This window comes from Prinia subflava, chromosome 16 (assembly GCF_021018805.1).
Source record: "Prinia subflava isolate CZ2003 ecotype Zambia chromosome 16, Cam_Psub_1.2, whole genome shotgun sequence".
Taxonomy (NCBI): Eukaryota; Metazoa; Chordata; class Aves; order Passeriformes; family Cisticolidae; genus Prinia; species Prinia subflava.
Genome location: NC_086262.1, coordinates 10707160 through 10726213, shown reverse-complemented (window position 1 = coordinate 10726213; position 19054 = coordinate 10707160). Strand labels below are relative to the sequence as shown.

The window sequence follows — 19054 nt, the reverse complement described above, 5'->3', positions numbered from 1 at the left end:
CTATATATGGCATTAACATATTTGGAATATAACATGAATTATGAGTTTAAAAGATTTTTAAAAATACAGGAGGCAACAAACAGGTGTCAATGTTCTCTATCTTAGTTTCTCTTCTTTAAAAAAAAAAAGAGAAAACCCAAGAAGAGGAACAGGATTTCCACTCTAGTGCAAACTAGGTTTAAATGGTTATCTTATGCTTGTTGGCAAATGAATTTTAATGAAAAATTTAAATCACAAATGCAAAAGTAAGCTCTCCTTTTAGAAAAATTTACTAATGTTATTGGGGACTGACATTAAAAAGACAACAGCACTCAATAAATTAAAAGTACATTACACCTTAGATATTCTGGATTTTGCTTCAGCTGCAAAACCTTGCTGTGTTAGACGTAACGCCAAAATTATTCTGGGAAAGAGTCACTGAGTTTAGGAATTTTTCAATTTACCCATTAACCTTCAGAGATTGTGAGAGATTTTCCCCAGATAAAACATTTTGAGCTCCAAAATCTGAAGCTTGCGTTTCAGTTCAACTTTTTTCCTATTTGGGGAAACCGCACAGCAACCCATGCAATTGCACCAGGAGGGCAGGTCCAAGTTGCAGGCTCCAGCAGATAAAATATTTTATTGGGTTTTTACCGTGAGCATTGGCGAGAGAACTGTGAGCCTGAAGCCAGGCCTAACTGCAGAATCAACGCGTTCACCAAACTGCTTAAACGTTTGGGGAGCTCTTAGAAGGAATTATTTGGCTGTTGGGACTAACTGGTGATTTCTGCACTGCTACACGCGTTTAAGCAGGGCACGCCCGCAGCTCTGGAGTGGCCTCTGAACTGGCGCTCGATGCTTAAACTCCTCCACGACGTTGGCTTACAAAGCCAAGATTTGGGTAAAGTCCGCGCCCAGCGTGCGGGGTGGGACGGGACGAACACCATCGCCCTCCCCTCAGGGCCACCGCCATGGCGGCGGCACAGCCTCAGGGGCGGGGCGGGGGCGGGGCCTCCCCTCGGCTCTCCCGCCCCGCCGGCCTTTACGCTGTGCGTCTGACGTCACAGCGCACAGACGCCGCGAGAACGAGGGAGAAGGAGGAAGCAGCCTCTCCGCGCTCGCAGCCGCCATTTTGTCTGTACGCGCAGGGCGGACACGGGAGTTCGCTCGCTTTCTGTTCCAATTGTAAGTGGTGGGGGCGGCCCTTCTTCGTTCTCTTTTCACACTCTCTTTTTTCCTCACTCTTTTTTGTTTCCATGGGGGCGAAGCAGTAGGGAAACGGAGGGGACGCAGGGCTGGGGGTGGGGTGGGAGAGCTGCTTCCGTTGTCTTCATGCGCGGTGCGGGGCGCATGAAGCGCTGCTTCAGGCGGTGCTGAGGAGGGAGCAGGATTCTCGGGGCAGGAGCCCTGTCGGGGTCTGTGCGGAGGGCAGGGGCGGGCGGAGCTGGCTTCACTCGGCCCGGCCGTGCCTGGCGCCCGCCCAGGTGGCAGCGGGGCCCGGCCCTTCCTTCCCCCGGGGCCCTCCCGGGGGAGCCTGGCCTGGAAGTGCGCTCCGTGCCCCTGGCTTGGGGTGGCGGGTGTCCCCTCCAGGATCTGCGGTGTCGGACTTTGGCCATCCCAAAGGAATAAGCCTTTGACCTCCTCCGCCTGCCAAGATTTTGAGGAGAGGCATTTAGAAATTGCTGTGTAGGCAGCTTACGGCAGGGCTTTTGTGGCCCTTGTGTGTAGGGATTTGTTCAAAAGGGGAATGGCTCCTGCTTGAGGAACCTTATGGCAAAATGTGGGAGTGAAAACTGCCTGTGATATGGATTAGTTCCACATGCTACAGGAATGCATATGTTCGTGGCAGCTGTCAGTATTACATAAGTGAAGTTCTTCGGCACATAAAATCAGATAGAGCACAGTACTCGAAAATTTTAAGGTGGCTTCTACCTTAAAATGGACTCAGATCGATTCTGTCCCTTTCCTCCTCATTTAAATTTTCTTGACTCCTTTAGGGACATAATTTGTAATTCTTAATTTCACCAATGCTATGTGCACTTGATTGTAGTGAAGCAGCAATTAGTCTTCAACAAAGCATTTTCTTTAGTTTCCTGTGTCAAATATCCATCCTCCTTGCCCCCAAGCCCTGCTCTGCAGGACAGTTTAATGGTGATTTTATTTAGATAGTTGTTCATTATAGAGCCTTTATGCAGCCTGCCTTCTGCCAAGTAGGGAAAGGAAAAAAATCCCAAGCGATCATAATTAGAATTTTCAGTTCACCTATAACTGAGTGTGTCTATGAAACTCTGCCCCTCAAGAGTAACTGGAACCTGAGTTATGTAAGGTGAAAATAGAGGAAAATGGCTTTGGAGCTGTGTAAGAAGAGAGGAGATTAAAACACACAAATGAAACATTAAGTCGGTTTTACTTTTTCAGGTGGTTTTGTTTGTCATTTGCTACATTAGTATTTTTATTTTTTATTAGAATCTCAAAAGTGAATAAGATTTTCTGAATCATGACTCACCCAAAATGTATACAAGGCACTTATTTTGCACAGTTTGGTAATATATTTTTGATTTTAAAAACATTGTTGCAGATGTCTGTAGGGTTTTTTAGTTTGTTTTTTTTTTTTAATTACCAGTCTCACAGATTTTCTGAAAGTATCAGAAAAACCTTTTTTTTTTTTTTTTTCAAAACAGTCATGTTATTTGCATGTTCTAGGAGTTTCCATCTTAATGCCTTCTCTTTGTATAGAGGCATTGTTCTCTCTAAATTTACACGGATTTGCACAATTTACACATGATTTACAGTCATGATTTTTCTACTCTGTTGCTGTCATTGTCTCTAAACTACTGTTTTTACTGTCACTGCTTACTGCAGAAACTTTTTATTATCTCTTATAAATTCACTCTTTGGAATCTACTGGAATAGATCTAGAAGGTTATTCTTACTTTCCAAAAACATCTGCTGCACATGAGTAAACAAATAACAGTTGGTTTTGTTACACTCTTTATTTCTACAGCCGTGTTTTACTTTGCCTTTTGTTTTTTTTTCAGTTGTGCATGTACCTGTTTGAACAAAGAATTCCTGCACCTAACATCCAGCAACAGAAGCTGGTGGGTTTTGTCTTTGCAAATCAGCTGAACTGTAGAACACACAGCCCTGCATGCTAATAGGGTACAAAAGTTGTGACTTGGCTCCAGTGCTCCAAAGCTGTGCTAATCCATCAGAGTTCACAGGGATTGGTGCTAAAAGTGACTGTTCCCTGGTGTTCTGTAAATAGTTTAGTGAGAGAAGTTTTTATACTGATTGTGCTTACCTGATTTTCATGTAGTAACTTTACAGTACAGTAGAGAGGCTGAAATCCAGGTTTTCTTGTTAGAGGAGATGAAGGTTTCTTCCAATAGGCTCTTTAGGGATGCTCTTGTGTTTAGTCACTTGAGAGTTTATTTAAAACAGGCTCTAATGACATGTTTGAAGCTATTAAATGAAGATGAGTTGGCCTATTTAATTGTAATTTGTGTTTCATAACAGTGTTAGTTTTGGGATGAGGGAACTGTGTCTGCGTGCCAAACCGAAATAATGGGGGAGGGAGCTGAGGAAAAATGGGTCTTTTTAGTTCTGTCATACTTGTTCAAACTACCATTGTTGAGTTGCACCTACGTGTGTGTTTGTTGATTTTCTTTTTAAATTACTATTGTTGTATTTTGCAGTGGGAGATGAGGCATTCAAAGCAATCTCATTGTCCTGAGTGGGACGACAGGAGGAGCTGGGATCAGAGGAAGCACAGTAGCAGCCGCAAACGCAGAAAGAGGTCCCACAGCAGTGGCCAAGAGAGCAAGCACTATAAACCCAGTCGCATTTCAGAAAGGTATAAGACTCTGAACTGAGTGGTGCAAATGTTTCTTACCATGTCTGAAGGAAATGTATTTTCAGGGTAGGAGTTTCTGAATCCCCAGAGCTGTCAGTTTATTAGTGTGGCTCACGTAGATAGGTAGTTGTTAACACAGCACTGAACCATTAAATAGAAATTCTTGAGTAAAGCAAGTAAATGTTACTAGTTTGTATCAGTGGTGTGAGTTAAACAGTGGTTTTGAATACAATCAATATTTAGTTTCAAGTGAAAAAGATACCTTTTATTTTAATGTGAACAAAAGGAGGAGAAGGTTTGTTTAATCATTTAATACAATGGTAAGTATGAATTTCTGTTACTAATTTGGAAGTGATTTGTGTTTTCTCCCATACTGTTTTCACTGGAAAGATGTATTTTTCTGTTTTGTCTTGAGTTTTTTTTTCCGTGACAAGATCCAAGGGAATTCTTTTAAAAGCTCATACTCATGCTTATTAAAATGCTGGAGGGAGTAGGCGTACAGCAGTAAGGGAACTCTGTGCCTCAGTAGCTTTCTTAATGGTCTGTTTTCTGTGCAAAAGATCCTTGTTCCAGATAATCTCTGAGATTTTAATGTTGCTTGCAGAGCACTTAGGATGATGCTACTTCTCTCAGTCTCTAGGTTTTATTTAACACCTGGAGCTTTGAAAGCATGGAAGAGATGATTTCTGTATTGAAAGTGGTTTATCATGTGACTTTTAAGGTTGTAATGAAGTTGCTCAGTATATTTTAGGAAGCGTTTTTTCCTTTTTAAGTCTGAGTTTCTTACTATCCAAACTGTGGACAGATGGTACATTGTTCATGTGGATGGCTGCCATGTATTTGAGACTGACAATGTTGTTAAATCCCTAATAAAGTAACATCAAAAGCTCCACTGTTTTTGGGGAGGGATTCAATTAAAAAACCTTTCTGCTGTAAAGACAGATACTGTGTAACTCAGCTCAGGTCACTTATCTTGTTGGAACCTCAAGTTTTTGAAGTGGAGAACATTCACTTAAAATATATTTTCAGTCATTATTTGGACGATAGAGCCATAAATGAAAGAGACCATCATGACCGGAGATATGTTGAGGAATACAGAAATGACTTCTGTGAAGTGTATGACCACAGGCATTATCACAGAGACTATGAAAAGAGTCACCATCATCACTATAGCAAATCCTCTGGTCGGAGCAGGAAAAGTAGTCATAAAAGGAAGCATAAGAGACATCATTGCTCCAGTCACCAATCGCATTCGGTATGAGTAATTTTTAACTTTATTATTAATGAATTAGTGGTAATAGACTTCTTAAATGAGTGCTAGAGCTTCAATTCCTGATCCACGGTACTTTAGAAATACATTATTAAAGAAGGATTTGTATTTATTTGAGTCTGTTTGTGGAGCATGTGAATATGTTGTTAGTTGAGATTCTTGGATCAGTGCTGGGTGGGGGGAGGGATCATCAGTACTAGTTGTACACTGGGAATGTAGGTGGTTGGTAGTCAAAATCACTGGGATTGATCTGAAAAATGTTGTCTTGAAATTGAAGACAGGTAGCTGTCCTGTTTTAAAGTACAGTTGTCACTTAGCTTTGCAGCATAGTGAACTGTGTTTTTTCAGGCAGATTGTGAGATGCTATCCACCCAATTGCTAAAAGTGGTTGAGATGACATGCCTTTTTAACATAAATTCAAAGTATGAATGTGCATGTCTGGTAAATTGATGTGAACAATTCTGCACCTAATTCCAGAGAGCTCTGATCCCCCCTGTGCCCAGCTAATGGCACACCTAATGTCTTAGTGAGATGGGATAAGTTTGCTGCTTGCCTTCTTTGAAGGTGTGCTGTCTGAATTTCTCATGATTGTCATGATGCCCACTGATGCATCTACAGCTCCAGGTGTTTTATACCACTTTTCTGCAGTAGAACAGTAAGGTGTATTAGATTATATAATGCAAATTAAGGACTTCAGAGTAAGTTTTCTCCCCTCTCTAAACATGGGAGAAGTAAAATTGTTTACATGAGTGGATGTTTCAAGAACAGAAACATTTCACCTGACTGAGAACTTAGGTATGTAAATAAATACTGGTTTTTGCTATTTGCTAGCAAAGTATTAGAAATAGCAGTGTTGCAGTCTTAATCTGTCTTCAATTAAGCCACTGTTTGAGAGACAAAATTGTGTTGTTTTTTTTCTGTTGCTTGTATCACTTTAAGTATTTATCTGAAAATCTGTTCCTTGCCATGTTTTTCTTCTGTAACATAAACTGTGCCCTGTGAATTTCTGGGGACTGAATTTGAAATTGCTCCTGCCAACTGTTCGTGGCCTGGTGTGTAACTGAATGCCTGAATATCTCCCCGCTGAATGAATTGCGTATTCTGCCCTGAATTCACTCTGATATATTGATTGGCTGGACGATCTTGGTGCCGTTTCCAGAAGAGTCACCGAAGGAAAAGATCCAGGAGTGTAGAGGATGATGAGGAGGGTCACCTGATCTGTGAAAGTGGAGACGTTCTAAGAGCAAGATGTATAGAACATTTTTCAACACTTTTAAAAAACTTTTCAGAAAAAAATCTGTTTAGAATAGTATGTCAGAGGAGGGGGGCTAAAGAAATCTCATTGCTCTTTTTGTTCTGTTTTTTTTTGTGCTTTTTTGTTTTTTTGCATATCTTCTTTTCTGTAGAATTTAAATACTGTGTTCAAAAAGTTCCAATTAGTAAATGAACTTGAGATTAGAACAAGAGATAGTTTTTTGGCTAACTGTTTTCATGACTCCTGTCCAATAAAATAATGCATTCTGATGCTGAAATTTAAAGTAATTATGCTTTTGTAATGGCACATTTTTAAATCTACATTAATATGTTCATTCTCCCTTAAGTAGTTGTATATTTCTAACTTATCTTTGTTCTTTTTAGATGAAATTGTTGCGACTTTAGGAGAAGGAGCTTTTGGAAAAGTAGTGGAGTGCATAGATCATGATATGTAAGTGTGGGATTATCTTTATCAATGGATCTTGTGATAAAAGATACTTAGATCAGAAATTAAAGCTTAAGGATATTTTATTTAAGAGAAAGTTGCAGTCCAAATGCCCTTTCTAATTATTGAGAATTCTATTTTGTTTCATTTTTCTGTTTCTATTAAGTGCCGCTGCTGCGTAACTGGGGAATGTGAGAGCAGCTAAATAGTGCAGAATTACTTTGGGAGACTTAGAAAGATGGTGCAGTGAGATACTGAGAATGTAGTTTTGCTTTTTAGTGAAAGCAGTTTCTGGAAGGCAGTTGATTGTAACTGGTTGAGCTGTCAATTGCTTTCCTCAGTTTTTATAATTAAAACTATCCTTTGAAGTTTTTTTGAATCAACAGTAGCCTAGTATCCAGTACTTTTTAAATGATTGGAATGATTGCTTCCGTGTGGTGGTGTGTCTGGTGAAGGAGAAGAAACTTAACTGTATTTCCATTACTTCTGTATGTTCTAGCAGTTGTTAGAACTCAGACTACTTTAACTGTATGTTTTACATTAGCAGTTCTATGACATGGTTTTAGTACCTTTGGTTTGTTTGTTATGTCATTTCATAAGTTTGTTCTGGAGTTTGAGATCCTGTTGTGAGGGCAGAGAGTGTTCTGAAGTTGTTAAAATTGAAAGAGCTCTACAGAGATAAATTGTGTAAGAGCGAATGGGACAGAAGGAGCTGTGTCTGTGCTCCATTTAAATAACAGCCTTACAGTCTGCATGCAGGCAGTCAGTGCAGGGCAGTTTTCACTGGTATCAAAGGCTCATAATCCAAACTTCAGAAATTACTCAATTCCCCTGATTCCATAAGAGCACTGGAAAAGAGCCAGGACAAGTTGTGCAAGTTGCAGGAAAAAAAACCCATCAAGTTTTTGTAGTAGTTTTGTTCAAATGAGAATTCTATTAATTTTTTAATCATTCTGCTGGCAGATTCGCAGTGTTTATTCTACTTCAGATGAGATAATAACACTGAGAAGTCATTAATAAAGCATATACTATAAGTATTTGAGAAAGGAAAGATCAGGATTACTTTTCTTTCATAAAAACTGTTCTGGTTGAGTACAGCATGCTTAAATCAAATTCCCCTAATCCAGCTCATAATTCTCCATGACCTTTAATCTTCCTGTGTTTCTTTTATTAAAATCAAGCTGCTTTGGCGTTGTGGGTATTTAACAATAATTGATCCAGTTTGCCATGCTTTACTTTCTTTTCAAGGAGAGGAATGCACGTAGCAGTTAAAATAGTGAAAAATGTTGGTCGATACCGGGAGGCAGCCCGTTCAGAAATACAGGTGTTGGAACACTTGAACAACATGGATCCAAGCAGCAATTTGTAAGTAGGAAATCGGAGTAGTCAGCATACCAAGGATTTGAGGAAGGTAATTATTCAATAGATTTTCATTTGTTTTCTTTTTTTTTTTGTTTTCTCTTTAAGCCGCTGTGTCCAGATGCTGGAGTGGTTTGATCACCATGGCCACGTCTGTATTGTTTTTGAGCTACTTGGGCTCAGTACTTATGACTTTATTAAGGAAAATAGCTTTCTGCCGTTTCATATTAATGACATTAGGAACATGGCCTATCAAATTTGCCAGTCTATAAACTGTAAGTAAATTTCAATACTTCTTTCAAATATATGGATATGTTTTGATTTCTTCTTTAGGAATTTAATGTGTTAATTATGGAATACTGTTCTCTTTTTCCTTGTAGTTCTACACCATAATAAACTAACTCACACAGATTTAAAGCCTGAAAATATCTTGTTTGTTGAGTCTGATTACATAGTGAAGTACAATGCCAAAATGGTAAGTTTGTTCTTTGCTTCTCCCAACTTGAATTGCACTACTTCTGTCTTCATTGAAACTTCTCTTTAACAAAAAAAGAGATAACAAGTAACTGAAGTTAGCTTAAGGTTAACAAAAGAGGAAAAGAGCTCTTGTCACTGCAGATGGTCTTTACTCAGCTGTTTTGGCTTTTGAGATTAAATCACTTTGTTACCAGCTCTTCTTTCTTGGAGCATTGAGCTGCACAGGAATTAAAGTATTTGGAGGAAGTATTTTGTTACACATTTTATGCTAGCTGGTACTTTGAAGATAATGTGATAATTTTTGCCTAAGTGTGCTTTTCAAAAGTATTAACAGCATTTTGATTTCTTGCAGAAACGAGATGAACGCACTTTAAAAAACACGGACATCAAAGTCGTTGATTTTGGAAGTGCAACTTTCGATGATGAGCATCATAGCACATTAGTGTCTACAAGACATTATAGAGCTCCTGAGGTTATTTTAGGTGAGTAAAGACTTAAATCTTCTGAAACTTCCTTGCAGTTTATTCAGATGTCTTTACTTCATAAACCAGAGTAGTTGCTCATGGCTCTGGTAATCAGTCATCTGTCAGATGTTGGCAATAAAATTATTGTGAGTAAACAGTAAAAGAAATACTCTAAAACCAGAAACAAACACCAGGGTTTGAGGAGGGTGTGGGGGCTAAGTTGGGCATCAGTAAATGTGTGGAAACTGCTTTGTGGGTTACAGATTTTGAGACTATACTAAAAAGTAAAACTTTGCCTGTTTTGCAGCACTGGGATGGTCTCAGCCATGTGATGTGTGGAGTATTGGTTGCATTCTGATTGAGTATTACCTGGGATTTACAGTGTTTCAGGTGTGTACATAAATTTAAATAGAATGTGTTTCTTACAGACTACTGATTTTAATCTTCTAATGACATGGACTTAACTATGAAAGGCATAATCCCCATAACTTTTAAGGATTATATAGATGAGATTGGAAAACCAGCATCTATACAGGAACATGTTACATCTTGGATATCTCCTTCAGAGTATCTAAGATGATCTTTTCTGTCATCTTGGGTGCAGGAGACTGTCATGATTCTGCTGGAATTAAGAGTAAAGAAAACATTTGTATAGTATTTGATTTGTGAACTATTGTTCAAGGGTCATCCTAACTGTGGAAAGTGTTGTATAATCTGCATTGCATAATCTGTTCTTAATAATTGAAGGTGGCAGTGTTTACAGATGTTGTGACAGTGCTCTGGCAAAATCTTGTTTGCAGTTTTGAGTGTTGTTACCAAGTGGCTCAGAGGAGAAAAATGTGTTAAGTGCTTTCATTGCTTTTCCCACACAGACTCATGATAGTAAAGAACACCTGGCAATGATGGAAAGAATACTGGGGCCTCTGCCCACTCACATGATCAAGAAATCCAGGTATGTTCATTAGAGAAGTGCTACGTTGCCTAGTATTTTCTCTTACAAGAGAAATTCCAAAGTTGCCATTGCAAGCTATGAGTTGCTTCAGATCAACAGAGATTCATGGGCTTTTTATTACCTTAAGTAGTTGACAGTAGTCCTATTTTCTGATTTTAGTATGAATTGTCAGCCTCTTGAACTGTAACTTGAGTATGAATGTTCATAAGTCTTTAAAGCTAAGTTTGGTAAGGTCACCAGAACAGTATTAGACATCAATTTTTCTTTAAACTCTGAGAATAAAGAACATGTTGTCATCACAATAATTATCAGAGGAAGAAGAGGGTCCTTGCTTGCTAATGCAGCTGTCATCCTCTTCTACTGCCCCTCCATATCCCTCAGACATGTGCTTCAGTGATCTGTCTCTGTTCCTCAAAGATAACTCCATGCAGCAGGGGTTTCTCACTTCCATGGCAAGGAGAACCAGCCAACACAGGGTCCTCCTTTGACCCCTCTGTGTCCAAACTTTGGACATCCAGGGATTTGATGGTCTGTTTTCTTTCCTACAAAAGCTGTCCTCTTGCCAGCTCATGTAGATAATTCTGTAATTCATGTGTTAGATAAGAATCCCAATAATTCTGAGTTGGGTAATGTATATTGTTTGAGTTGTCCAGTTGATTACAGTGCATTTTGAAAAACAAGAAAAAGCTTGAAAAGCAGCAATTGCACTAGATACAAGTAGTACTAAAAAAACCTCTTATTGTTTTCTAATTACTGTGACAGCAGTAATAAAAAAGCAGCAGATCTCTGAACAAATACACACTAAAAGAAATGTTAGCTCCCAAATGCAGAAACACTTAACGGTGTCTTAAAACTTGTTGGAAAAGCATCTGCCTGCTGTGTGCACTGACACCAACTTACTGTTATTTCCCCTGTCCTGCAGAAAACATTATTTTCACCACGACCAGTTGGACTGGGACGAGCACAGCTCTGCAGGCCGGTACGTCAGGAGACGCTGTAAGCCTCTGAAGGTAGGAGACTGCATTTTTATTGCTCTGTTATGCAGTTGTGAAAGCTCTCTCTAAAATACCTCCTGCTTTTTTCTTTCAGGAATTTATGCATTGCCAAGACACAGATCATCAAAGTCTGTTTGACCTTGTTCGCAGAATGCTGGAATATGACCCAGCCAAAAGAATTACTCTTGATGAAGCCTTGCAGCATCCTTTCTTTGATCCATTAAATAAATAAATTCAAAGATCTTCTATGCTTCTTCAAGGAGATTTCCTAGACTGTGTCAGTCAGTCAGCAGAGGTTGCATGAAACTTTTGTAAGCTTTAAATTATTTTGTACAGTTAAGTCTGTAAATAATTACCTATGTTTTGTATAACTGTTATGTTTACCTTGTTGAGCAGTTGTAGTCTTATGGGTATCAAAGTGAAAAATAAAAGTAATTTTCATTTTTGAAAGCCTGCTTTACTCTCCTTTTACAGATGATGCTAGTGGACCCTCTGTAGGGGAGGAGTCTGGGCTAGCTGAAGCTGCTCTGGAAACATTCTTCAAAACTTGCTTTTATTAATCATGAAGGAAAGATCCACCTAGTAATGCTGCATATAACAGTTTGATGGCATTTTGAAACATGGTTAGAAACTGTGTGTATTGTAAGTAGGTAGCTTTTGTGGGTCACCTTTTTCCCAGATTTTGTTATGTAGCATGTATTGCCCCCCAGCCAGGTAATTAGCTGTTGCAAACCTTTCTGATGCTTTCAGTGTTAGGTATTCATAGCTAATCTTTTTAGTTGAGGTCTGATAAGTAACATTTCCTACTTTCAGTATTGTTTCTAGTCATTAAAGATGAGCATTTTCATAATAAGTTTTTAGACTGTACTGCTGCAGAATTGTGGCATATGTAAGCTCTTGCAGGAATGAGATCACTCTGAAGTCTTCAATGTATGTTTCTGTGGAGCCTCATTTGTAGTTACTGGGAAACAAAGTGACCTTGGGAACTGAGAAATGCTGGCCTTGAGACTGTACAGGATGAAGGTGGCCAGGTTCTCAGTTGTGACTCCTGAACTCTGGTACTGGGTTGAGAAGAAAATAATGCAGCTTTCCCAGACCCATTAATGTACTTTGGGAGTTTTGGGGTTTCCCTGTCTACAGATTGATGGTTTTTACTCCAACTCTTAATCCATTTGACGCTGTATGGGTGGCTTGCTGAGCCAGTAGGAAGGGAGCCTTCTGTGGAAAAGTCAATTCTGACTGTAATGAGCAAGTTTTGGCTATTTATTTCAACCTTGACTTTACTGCACAAGCCTTTCTTCAAAGGAAGGAAACAAAATTGTTTCGGCTCCACAGGAGCCTGACTTCAGGTTTTCTGCTTGCTGAGTTAGCCCTAATGCACAGTAAGGTTTTAAGCTGATGTCGAGAGGAGGCTTCATTTGCAAGAGGCTCCAGACGTGCATATCTCTGAGCTGGGGGTAGAACAGAGCAGGGCCAGGCTTTGAAAGCTTATCTTCAGTTACCAGTGCCACCTCCTGGGCTTGATTGCAGCTCATCATAGCCACCTCCTTTCCTTGGATGTTGGTGTTGATGACATTGTTTCTGCTTGGCATGACAGAAATGTAACACTGTGCTGTGCAGGTCAGCTCATTAGGGCTGAGCAGGACAAGAGTAAATTCCTTCTTCCCACAGTGCTTTCCATCCCACAGCTTCAGAGGCAAGGCCTTGGCTGAGTGTATCAGCTAAGCAATGCAAATGAAAGGCAGATGGGGGAGAAAAGTTTATATGCTGCTATAACAATAAAACTGTAACCATAAAACAGTTCTATCAAAATTAGGGAAAGATGGTGTGCTCTTGTTTAAAGTGCTTCTAACTGGTGATGTATGCACTGAAATTTGTTTTGCTTGGTAAAGGAGATACAGCTTAGTCCTATTACAAAGCCATGTTTAAGTTGACTTGACTTATTCCAGTAAATTTAAAAGCACTGTGAGGATTAGTGTGGCACCTGCAACAAGGTGCCAAGTGCTTTTGCAGGCCTTGCAGCATCTACACCAGTGTTGGTTTGCAGGCACACGAGCCCAAGGCCCCTGGGCTCCCCAGGGAAGATGTGGGGTGGGTCTGCTTCTGCCCTCACTGCTTCTGTCTTTAGTAGGGGATGAATTTTTATGTGCACGCACCACCACTCATTTCATACTTTGCATGTTTGGATCAAGCCATAGATGTTAAATAATTAGAAGAGCATTCACATCTATTTTTGCACTTCAGATTTCCAGCTATAGTACCGTCAAATTATAGTCTGTGACTGGATCAGCCAGGCAGACCAGACTAACTGTGCATTTCCAAAATGAACCAGTCACACTTTTTACTAAACATGGAAGACAAGACAGAATAAAGCTGTCTTTTGAGTGAGCAGCCCAGGCTCCATCACTGAAGTGCAGAGTGGGAGATCTAGGGCTCCAGAAGCTGACCCAAGTGAGGGAAGAGTTGAACTCATGGCTGAATTGCATGGGAAAGGGATTTGGATTTCTGGGGCAGGAACTCATCTGCTGCAGGAATGATCAGTCCTGCCTGTTCCTTCAGTGTTTGGATATCAGGGCTGCCTGGAGGGCTCAGGTCACACAGGACAAGATGCTTTGCACCCGAGCATCTCCCCCAAAAGGATGGCACTCTGTGTGTTCTACTGCTCTCATGGAGCTTGCAAGGAAAGTCTTGGCAAGCTCATACAAAGGGGAGTGGGGAAAGGAGGTAAGAAAGAGGGTCTCAGAAAACTGGAGTTTTCTTTTTATCTTCAGGATATGTAAGAGAGCAGGAACTGGTTGTCAGCAAATGGTATGAATTTGCCTGGTTTAACTGCTTTGGAAATAGCTACAAGAAGCCTGTGTCTGTCCCTGTGCGTGTGTGTGTGTTTTATTAACAACCTTAATTAGAAGCTGACATTGTTAATGTTACTGACATTGTAGCAGTTCCTAACTCCGTCCTAGGCTTCAATCATCTATTCTAGAAGTAAGAATTACTCCTCGAAAGGGTGAGTTCTGTGTGTAGGGGGCAGAGGGTATCCAGGAGTTTGTATATCATGTGCTTAGAATCTAGACATGCATTAAGTTGCAGGAGGCTGTTTTATAGGTAAGTTAAGAGTTTTGATCTGTGTAACAGCGAGGGAAAGGCTCGAGAGATTATGTGGATGCTCGGTGCTTATCTGTGAGCAGATTTCTCTCCTTCAAAGGCTCACGAAAGTGGATGGAGCACTCCACTGAGGTAACAGCGAGTTACAGTGCATGGTGAAGTTCCGGGTACGATCTCGCCTCTGAAACAGATCGCGGTGCGGACGGGCTGTAGGGCAGAAAGTACAAAGCTCGCTGTCGGGTGACCCCTCTCGCAGGTCGCACGCTCCGGGGGAGCCGGGGCCGCAGCAGCCGCCGCCCGCTCTCCGGCGGGGGGAGCCCGCTGGAGGGCGCCCGCCGCCGCCCCCGCCGCGGGCAGCGCTGCTGCGGGCACGGAGCGGGCACGGAGCGGGCACGGAGCGGGGCCGCCCCGCCAGCAGCACCCTGCGCTCCGGAGTGGCTCTCGCAGCGCCCCGCCTGTGCGGCACGGCCGGCAGCCCGAGGGGCGCGGGGTCCGCGGGCGGGCGGGGATGGGGCCGTGGGGGAGCGGTCCCCGCGGGAGGCCGGGCAGCGGGGGTGGGATCTGCTCCGCGTAATCCCCCATGGGGGGCGGCGGGCCGCGCTCGGAGCATCCCCCCTTCCCCAGCGCGGGGGGAGGCGGCGGGGGAGCCGCCACCCCCCGCTTCCTCCGTTTAAGACCCGGGCTGGCGGGGCGAGCGCAGGAGAGCGGCCGCTCCGCAGCTCCGGCCCCACGCCCGCGGCGCACGGGGCGGCGCTGGATGCGCCGGCGGCGGGAGGCGGGCGGCAGCCGAGCGGGACCCCGCGCAGCGGCGCGGAGCGCGGCGCGATGAGCGCGGGCAGCGGCAGCGGCGCCGCCGGCGCGGCGGGCACCGCCACCTCCGCGCTGTGCCTGCTGCTCTCGCTCACCGCCGTGGCCGTGTGCCTGCTGCTGGGCGCCAAGACGGCGGAGCTGCAGGGCCGGCTGGCCGCGCTGGAGGAGCGGGGCGCCGCCGGGCACGGGCCGCTGCTGGACGCGCTGCAGCCCCGCGTGGAGCAGCTGTTCCGCGAGGTGAGTGAGCGGCGGCCCCGCAGGACCGGGGACACAGCGTCGGGGAAGGCGCTCCGGCCCCGCTCCGCCGCGGGGTTCGCTCCGTGCATCACCGGCTTCTCCTCCTCTCTGGGAAAACTTCCTCCCGTTGGCCAAACTTTCCCCTTTTTGCTGCCGTTTCCATGAATCGGGCATAGGGCGAAGCGTGGCAGAGCCCACCTTGTTTAGAAGAGAAAACGCCCCAGGTGAAGGGCCGGCAGTCGAAGGTTAGAGGACATGCGACTTTCCTCCCTTTCTATTCACTGACACGGGTAACCCGAGTACTTTAACTATTTATGCTGGGATTTAATGGACCATAATTTCCTTGTTAGAAATTATGAACACGATCCCCGCTATCTGGACTGGCTGTCACAGAGTATTGTGGTCTGGCAGTGCAGAACTGATTTATGGCAGGCAGACGAGACTTGCCACTAGTTACTTCACTTTCAGTCCTGGGGTTTTCTGAAATTATTCAATAAATATTTCTGTGCTGAACAATTTCCCCTGCTTGGAGAACTATTACCCACACATATGCCCTTCTTGGTCCCTAACTAAACCAAATCTCTGGGAGAAGTTACACTTTGTCCCAGGGTTATCTTTTTCCCGATTCTGGTGTTTAGGTTTGGGGCTTTTTACAGGCAAGGGGGGACGTGAAGGGCTCCATCAGTCATAGGAAATGCTTGAAGATCCCACAGTTGGTTTGCTGGATTTGTATAAACAGTAGTTCATAAAGTTCAGCAAGATTCAACACGGCTTGTGGGGCTGCTGAAGGGCACTCCTGAGTGATCAGTTCTGACATCTGGGGAAGGTTTTACGCTGGGATTTTGTAAATGGCCTGCCTGGGATGCAAAACATGCATTTAGATTGTGACAGCCACAAAGCCTAAATCATGCAAAAATGTATTTGTATGTCGAGCTCTGTGAAAGCTCTGGGGCTGTGAGCAGGACTGGAGGCAGTGCTGGGGGCATGGGGAGACAATTCCTCACGCTGTGTGTTGCTGTTGGAGCTAGGGTGAGGGTATAGCTGGCACCACCACATCACGTCCTCTTGCCTGGAAACTTGGTTGCATTGATGTGCCTCGATAAAAGTGAAATGTTAAAATATTTTTGTGAAAACCCTGAATACCAGACCGGGGGGGTGCCTGTGAGGCGTAATCACAGCCTCAGTTAAGGTCTTTTTTCCAGGCAGGAATTAGCCTGCCCGTTGTGGCAGTGGTTCTGTTCCAATTACTCCAATAAATGTGCTTAGCAATGGGAATGGTTTCTGTGGCACTTCCTCAGATCATGTGCAACCTCTTGCTGAGATTTAGTTAAGTGTGGAAAGCTTGTTTTGTACTGGGAATGCTCAGATGGAGTTTGTACGTGGGAAAATAAAGCAAAACCACATAATTGGGTTTCTAATGGAAGAGTGAGCTTGATGAAACAATTAGTATGACCGAACTTTTGTCAATACTGAAGCAAAATTTGAATCAAGCAACAAATTTGAGGAATCCATAATAGTAATTGCATTATCTATTAATGGTCATTTTAAATGAACCTCTTAATTTATGGTAAAGTTTCAGAAAGTGTTTCTTGCCCAAACTCTGTTACATAAGACCACTCGCTTGTCAAGCAGCTCCTGCCCTTTCTGTGCTTGAGAGTTTCTGGAGAGCCAGAGAGTATTTCCATCGTCATGAACATCAACTGATGCCTGGGGTCAGTTTGTTTGTTAATTTCTGCATTGGTCCTCCTTTGAAGTTTACCACAGTATTTCAGAAGTGAAACCAAAGCTCCATATGCTTTCTGTGCATGACCCAGCATCCTTTGTTCTCTGCCACGACCCAAGAAGTTTTATTCCATGTACCAATCAAGGGCTTTGCTGGCATAATTTATGGCAGAGCTGTGCATAGAGAGCAGCAAATACAACACCAGCACACTGGCCCTTTTCCTTTTAGTGCTGTTTAAATGTCTGGCAAGTAAAAGAGGATAGGAAATAATAAAGGAAGGGTAAGTGTGTAGTTAAGGTAATGAAAGCCAATTTGGACAGCTAGGATTTAGTTTCTGGCTCTGCGACAGGCATCCGTGTAACTCTGGAGAAATTGCTGATTTGACTGTGGCAGGACCTTGCCCTTCCCTTGGCTTGTCCCATTAGTGGGACATGCTGCAGGCTCCTGCTTTGATGCCCTCTGAAACTCTGCCAGCAGCACGGTCCGGACGTGGCAGCATCTCCACTTGCTCCATGTCAAAATACCAACTCCAAGTGGGTATTTTTCGCACTGGAGGGAAAATATTAACGGGAGGATTAGGGAAACATCCAGTTGTTGTAAACAGAGCTGGACCGTTTTGTTCACAAAGGATTTATTGTCCGCAGTGTCCAGATTAATCACTTTCATGTCAAGAACAATTCAATGGGGGAACAGAGGACTCGCTCCAGGACTCAGATCTACTCTGCTGTTCCCAGTGATGCCTGCTGAACTAAAAATGTGGGAGGGCTTATTTTCATTTCCTCGAGCATCTTCATCATCCAAATTACTTGAAAAGTAAACAGATAAAACTTGAGTAACTCTGTAACATTTAGAGCTCGGGTGGCTGTCAGAAAAATCCCTTTAGGTGGTTTTTTGCCACATTTTCTCAAGGAAAGTATATGTTCGCAGAAGGCAGCTGGATTGTTCTGGAATTTGTATTTCCCTTAGGACAACTTCTCTGTCAGGTGCTATGAAACCGTGTTGATACTTTCAGAACCTCTTAGGATCACAGCCAAGCAGATAGAGGAAGCCTAGGATTTCAACAACAGATAAAACTATTTAATCTTCAGAATAAAAAGAAAATAACCTAATTCACAGGTAGCCTAATTCCTGAATAGTCTGCAGTGTTCAAATATTTGAAAAGGGACTGGGTCATCAGTTGTACAATGTCAAGTCTTAACACCCTAAGCTGAATAAGTACTTTAAATTTTCTCTCTTTGAAATGTAGGGCCTCCAGTTATCAGATTATTGGTTTTTCTTTTGGCAAGTACTTTAGGTAGGACAGGGCATTCCTGGAGGACTGAGAGAGTGAAGATTGTGGGTGAAGATGAGCTGTTCCCACCCTTGCTGGGCTGTCCCAGGCAGGGAGTCCGCCTGATCTAATGTAATGTACCTGTCATCAGGCTCATTAACTGGGGCTTGGCAGTGGGCTGAATGCAGGCACAAACAGCCTCGTTGGCTTAGGGAGCAGGCAGAGTGTGCACACATCTGCCTGCAATATGCCACGTAGACACTGCTGTAGTTTTGTGAATTTTTATGTGTTCTAGTTGTCCCATTGATGAGTTATTCCCTTTGGGGGTGGAAACAGTGGGTTTTGGATAGGCCTGAGGGTGGGTGAGCACTCTGGTCTTGACTGTCCTCATCCCTCTGCTAGAGAAACCTCTAGTACTCCACACAGAATGAATTTTAAGTACAAAATCAACCAAATCAGGTCATGTCTGAACATGGGACTTATAAAGGAGCTCAGGATGAATCCTGCCAATGGAGCTTGGCTCCAGGGACTCTGGGATGTGCAGGAGGAGTGTCTGCCTGCTTCATGTGAGGTTACCACTTGCTCAGAAAGATTTAATATTTATTAAACAATAATACTACTGGAGCATGGGGTGTTAACTAAGGAGGCTGAACACCACAGCACGACACCGTTCCCCTCCCTGGGAGGAAGCAGAGGGTGTTGGTGTGCATGCACAGTCTGTGTTAGGTGTAATGCACTCTCTGAAGGGCTGTTCTCATTCCCCTCACACAGAAACTCGGCGAAGGGCTGGCCAAGCTGCGGACGGCGCGAGAGGCCCCGGCAGACTGCGTGTGCCCCCCAGGTAGGTGCCAAGGTACCAGCACA

At 43.2% G+C, this 19054-nt stretch overlaps 2 protein-coding genes across 3 annotated transcripts in view; both read left to right on the top strand.

The window, feature by feature from the left end:
• Positions 1-1012: 1012 nt before the first annotated feature.
• On the top strand, positions 1013-11498 carry CLK4 (CDC like kinase 4). 2 transcript variants are annotated; one of them, XM_063413360.1, is made up of 14 exons: positions 1013-1164; positions 3018-3077; positions 3675-3832; positions 4862-5087; positions 6262-6352; positions 6741-6807; positions 8050-8166; positions 8269-8435; positions 8541-8635; positions 8990-9119; positions 9409-9491; positions 9974-10053; positions 10976-11063; positions 11143-11498. In XM_063413360.1, the coding sequence occupies exons 2-14, from the start codon at positions 3024-3026 to the stop codon at positions 11278-11280; spliced, it is 1494 nt and encodes a 497-aa protein (XP_063269430.1). In that variant the 5' UTR covers positions 1013-1164; positions 3018-3023; the 3' UTR covers positions 11281-11498. The 2 variants fall into 2 exon arrangements, with proteins under 2 accessions (XP_063269430.1, XP_063269431.1); XM_063413361.1 differs by lacking the exon at positions 3018-3077 and having other exon boundaries at positions 1042-1164.
• Positions 11499-14714: 3216 nt separating this feature from the next.
• The window catches only part of COL23A1 (collagen type XXIII alpha 1 chain), a 173405-nt gene continuing 169065 nt past the window's right edge, over positions 14715-19054 (top strand). Inside the window, exons 1-2 of the mRNA XM_063413353.1 lie at positions 14715-15197; positions 18962-19031. Of these exons, the coding sequence (XP_063269423.1) occupies positions 14976-15197; positions 18962-19031 (292 nt within the window). The 5' untranslated portion in view covers positions 14715-14975. The remainder of the gene's footprint in view (positions 15198-18961; positions 19032-19054) is intronic.